The 4867-nt window shown below is 46.8% G+C and overlaps 1 protein-coding gene across 2 annotated transcripts; it reads right to left on the bottom strand.

Moving 5' to 3' along the window:
• Positions 1 to 801: 801 nt before the first annotated feature.
• On the bottom strand, positions 802 to 3780 carry LOC109768945 (uncharacterized). Of its 2 annotated transcripts, XR_012190222.1 has the most exons (4): positions 3552 to 3780; positions 2092 to 3417; positions 1836 to 2007; positions 802 to 1763 (listed from the first exon to the last, which is right to left on the bottom strand). XR_012190222.1 is itself a non-coding variant. In XM_020327678.3 (3 exons), the coding sequence occupies exons 2-3, from the start codon at positions 3369 to 3371 to the stop codon at positions 1890 to 1892; spliced, it is 1398 nt and encodes a 465-aa protein (XP_020183267.1). In that variant the 5' UTR covers positions 3372 to 3417; positions 3552 to 3780; the 3' UTR covers positions 802 to 1889. The 2 variants fall into 2 exon arrangements, 1 of the variants encoding a protein (XP_020183267.1); XM_020327678.3 differs by having other exon boundaries at positions 802 to 2007.
• Between the last annotated feature and the right edge of the window lie 1087 nt (positions 3781 to 4867).

Below are 4867 nucleotides of genomic sequence, written 5' to 3'. Positions count from 1 at the left end.
TTGAAACCATGAACATCTTTTTAAATTCCTGATCACCTTTTGAGCGTTGAACATTTTTCCAATTTGTGAAGAAAGTTTAAAAGAGGAACATATTTTGGAATTCATGAACATTTTTTAAGTTTGGACCTAAATTGGAAATGAGGAACATTTTCTGAAATTTCCTGTACATTTTTTAAACTCGAACATTTTTTGAATTTGTGAAAAAACTAAACAGAGGAACAATTTTTGAAAATTTAAAGAAATTTTATAAAAGTTTTAAAAGATTGTTCAACTTGAAAAATCAAAAAAGGAAAGAAAAATGAAACCAAAAAGAGAAAAAAAAGAGAGAGAGATAAATGAGAAAAAGAAAAATAGAAAAAGGAAAACAAATACAGAAGCCCAGTAAAAGAAGAAAAATCGGTTTAGGAACCTTCTAGAAGGTTGACAAGGCCTGTCAGGAAAGGTTCACAAAACTGATGCTCCTCACACGCTCAGAAGGGCCAGCCCATTTTATCGACAGGGGTGTGCGATCGGTTGACAATCTGCCACAAAATGCGGCAGATAGGATTTTCCACATTACAGATCCATCACAAATACTCCCTCCGTCCCATAATATAAGAACGTTTTTGACACTAGTATAGTGCCAAAAACGTTCTTATATTTTGGGACAGAGGGAGTATGTAAGAACTTTTTTGTTTTTTTTTAACCTGGAAATATCATTTACATTTTTTCTTCTTCTCAAAATAATAGGCTCCAAGAGCACCACCATAACTTCACACTCGCCATTCGCATCGACGCAAAAGTGAATGGAAGAGAGACCAATGATCAAGAGTAAATCTGTGTATATTATGATAAGTTACATAGAGTACTTATTTGCACTCACCATGTAGTGGTTGAATCATATAACCACATATATACAGTTTAAAAACATCAAAATAAGACCATAAATGCTGATAACATGGCCACTGTTCCTACATTGGTAGGTATGGTTCGGCTAATCAGAAGTTGTCCCATTCAGGTCCAAAGCTGATATTGTATACGCTAGCCAGGCAATTATCTTGCAGGTTAAGGGTGCCCAGCATCTCCATGTGCAGTCAGCACCGGTGAAGATAGTAAGCAAACGGTACACAAAGCTGGCCGAATGAATTCCAGCAACAGACCAGGGCAGCCGAATGAACTCCAGAACTAGCGGCGAAAACTCAGCAACAGAATAACCATTGATCGAGCAATCTCTCCAAAATAAGATGTGCCTGCCACCCCACAACTGTAATGCAAACCTGACTGAAATACGAGCCTTGCAGAAACGTCTCCAAATATTTGCAATCCCTGCCATGGTTTTCCAGGGTCAGTACAACGCAGCCACTCCCAAGCTCACACGAAGCGCAAGCCCCTGGAGCCTTAGGTTTCAATTCCTAGTCCCCCACCGCAGGTTGGCTGAACGACTTTGCTCCACGTCACAAGGCATTTGCCGCCATTGATTTCATCAGTACCTGCCCAAAAGAAGGCTCTCTCCCACTTCTCCATTGATCCCAATACCCATGCCGGCGCCTCAGTGACCAGCAGGTGATGAATCAGCTTCGCAGCTTTAACTGTCTTAATGGGGATGAGCCTTCCCGCCGTCGTGACAAGCCCATGCTGGCGAGACAAACATGGCCTGAATGCTTTTGCAGGCACAACTGGATATCGTCGAGAACCACCACTATATATGCATAGCATAGACAAACTGCTGGCTAAAAAAATCAAAAGATCATGCACAATGCGCCGGGACCCACCAAGGAATTGACCTAGCCAGACAAAGATCCCAACTGAGCGAGCAAGGGAATTATGCATCAACTGTCTATTGGCATTATTTATACCTTCACTATTCAATGGCTAGTGTGAGGTGCTGTGACTCTGTTTCCTCCTTCGGATCAACAAACTGCAACGCGGGGAATCCGTAGTTTAGAATCTTTTGCCTTGATGTTCTTCCTCAATTCCTCGAAAGATTCAGGTATAGAGTGGTACTCGTGAAACATGAGTCCTTTTGTCCTTCATAGGGTAAGAGAAGACAATCATAATGTAGTATCACACATGACACATGCAAAGAAGAAAAATTAAGAAAAACAGACTTACCACTCATGAGGATGGCAGTAGGTTAGAAGATGGTCAGCAATGGTGAAAGGGCGCACGGAGGGTCGGATCCTATCCTTCCCGTCATGTATTTGGCATGACACTGCTAGCCGCTCAGAGAAACCTGTCCTTACGGAGTGCACCACAACAGGGTCACGGTGCAAAGAGAAGTAAATGGAGTTGCTGTTCACAGAAGGGAGGTCCCTGGCTGAAACAGAGAGGGACCGGTCCCTGCTGAGGAACAGCGCGTGGCCACCGAGGCAGTTCACTGGGATCAGCTCACCGCGGTCGATGTCCAACGCAAATAGCTTATAGGCATGTTGCTGAAAGGGCTCCGCGCCACAATGTTGTGCAGTTAAATGGTGGACGGCAAGCAGCACCTGCCCACCGGACTCCACGAGGAAGTAGCCACATAGCCCCTGATCACCAAAATCATTTGGAACACGAGCAAGCACAGGATGTGGTGATCTCGGGTACAGCTGCATGATCTTCCTTGAGCCACCCATGGCGACCGTCGCGTAAAGCCTTCCTTGGAAGGGCAAGATGCTTTTAAGGAAGAGCCCTCGGTGGAGGACCTCCCAAGTTGGGCGGCCAGCCTCGGCGCCGATCAGCACATGTGTCCACGGGAACCATGCCACCACGGCAATGGAGGTCGCGGACGCGCTGCAGACCGCGGCATTCATGTCAAGCACAGAGTTCCGGTTCCTGACAGCGTCGTGGAACACGGGGACGAGGGACGGGAGGTCGACCACGACCCGCGTGAAGGGATGCAGCACCCGGACGGCGGCGGTGCGTTTGTTCAGAAGAATGATCAGTCCCTGGGTTAAACCGATGATCCTGTGGCGCCGGAGCTCCGGTAGGCGGACGCGGAGGCGCCTGGCTGTCCGCGTGTGGAAGAAGCCGATCTCGCCGGCGTCGTCCGGGCGTACCCCGTCGCCGTCGCAGAGGGCGACCCAGCCGCGCAGCCAGAGGTCCGGTCTGCTCAGGGTGGGGTCGCGGGCGTCGCTCGTGCAGCTGCGCCAGCCGGAGCAGACGGCCCGGAAGACGATGTAGTCCACCACGTCGCCGGCCAGCAGGCGGCTGGTGACGAGGTGAACTACATCGGTGGGGAGGGAAGCCCAGCCGCTTGCCTCAGGGGTCCGCCGGCGCTTGCAGGCGGAGAGGGGGACCAAGGAGGGACCTTTGCGCCGCCTTCCCGCCGTCGGAGTAGAAGGGGGTAGCTTTTTCCCCATCGCGCGCAGCCTCGGCTTGCTCAGATCGATCTCCTCCGCCCTCTCCTCCATCTATATCTATAGGCCGTCTCGTCTCCGACACCGGCCGGAACTTGGACTGCAGGGAGATCCGAGGAGTGACGGGAAATCCGAGGACTGAGCGGAAATCCGAGGGAGGAAGAAGCCTTCGACGTCGCGGATCCGGAAAATCGGGAAGAAATTAACTAGGGAAGAGGTGAGGAAGAAACTTACGGCCGCCGGTGCCGCCGGGGTCGGGGTGAGAGGCCGGAGGGGATGGAGGCACGCCGCCGTGGAACACTCGACGGGATAAGAAACGCCTTTTATTTTCTTTAATCCAAACGCCGGAGCAGAACTGGGCACGGCCCGCGTGCTTCGCCTCCTGGGCCAGGCAGTAAAAAGTCCAAAACAAACCTTGAACTTATAAATGAAAGCTAAATCGAACCCTAAATTTATAATCCGGAAATCAGCACACCAAACTCTTTAATCCCGGTGTATTTCAAACCTCAAGGGGGTTTAGCTGGGATTTGATCACGTGGCAAGCATCGTTGACTCGCTGCACACTAGGATGAATTGGGCCGGCCCATTAGCTCAGTCGCTCGCTCTACTTGTTTATATTTTCATTTTAGTAAGGATAATAAATTCTTTTACATTTTTATAATGATAATACACATTTGTTAAACTACACGTACCCACTTGTCTTCTATTAGGAGCAACAAAAATACCAGCAGCCGCAAAAGAATTAGTGCCCAGGAGGATTCGAACTAGCAGAGGCTGCACCTAGCAAATCGCCCTGCGGGCTCCTGGTGATTTTGTATAGCGCGTCCTATATAAAAACACCAAAAATGGATTTCCACCGAAGTGTTTAACATTCCTGAATTTTTTTTGAAACATTTCTTAAAATAATATATGAACAATTTAGAAATAACGATTATATTTTTTAACACAAATAATTTACATAATTTCAAAAACATTTATCGAAAAATGTGACCAGGTAACATTTTGCCAAATACACGTTTTACATTTTCGTAATGACAATAAACATTTCATAAAACTATACAAACATTTTTCTACATTGTTTAATTTTTTTAGAAAAAATTGTTCAGGTTTAAAAAAAAAGTAGATGTCTCAAATAGTGTTCACTTTTTCAAAACTGATTGTGTTTTAAAAAATTGTTACGTCAGAGTAATTCAACAGTAGCAGGTCACAAGTTCGAATGCTTGTTTTATTTTGTATTTTTACTTTGCGTGTTTTATGAAATGAAAATTCTCGCTTCACGTCTATTTGGTTGGCTCAGTGGCGACCACACCTTTTCGGTATTTTTATGTCGCGTTTTATGAAAAAAAAAAGATCATTTTGTCTGTTGGGGCGGCCCAGTCGTAACCGCAGACAACAAACCTGGGGTTCCACGTGCCACGTGGGCGATCCCTGTTTGGGAGCGCTCTCAAGGTTCAAAGTGGACCGAGATCGAAGAGTTCGGTGTGCTGATTTCCGGGATTACAAGTTCAGGGTCCGATTTAGCTTTGCCTGACATCTTCAAGGTTTGTTTT

This window comes from Aegilops tauschii, chromosome 7 (genome assembly GCF_002575655.3).
Source record: "Aegilops tauschii subsp. strangulata cultivar AL8/78 chromosome 7, Aet v6.0, whole genome shotgun sequence".
Lineage (NCBI taxonomy): Eukaryota > Viridiplantae > Streptophyta > Magnoliopsida > Poales > Poaceae > Aegilops > Aegilops tauschii.
Note: the sequence above shows the minus strand (reverse complement) of the source record. Positions and strands in the feature narration are given on the sequence as shown.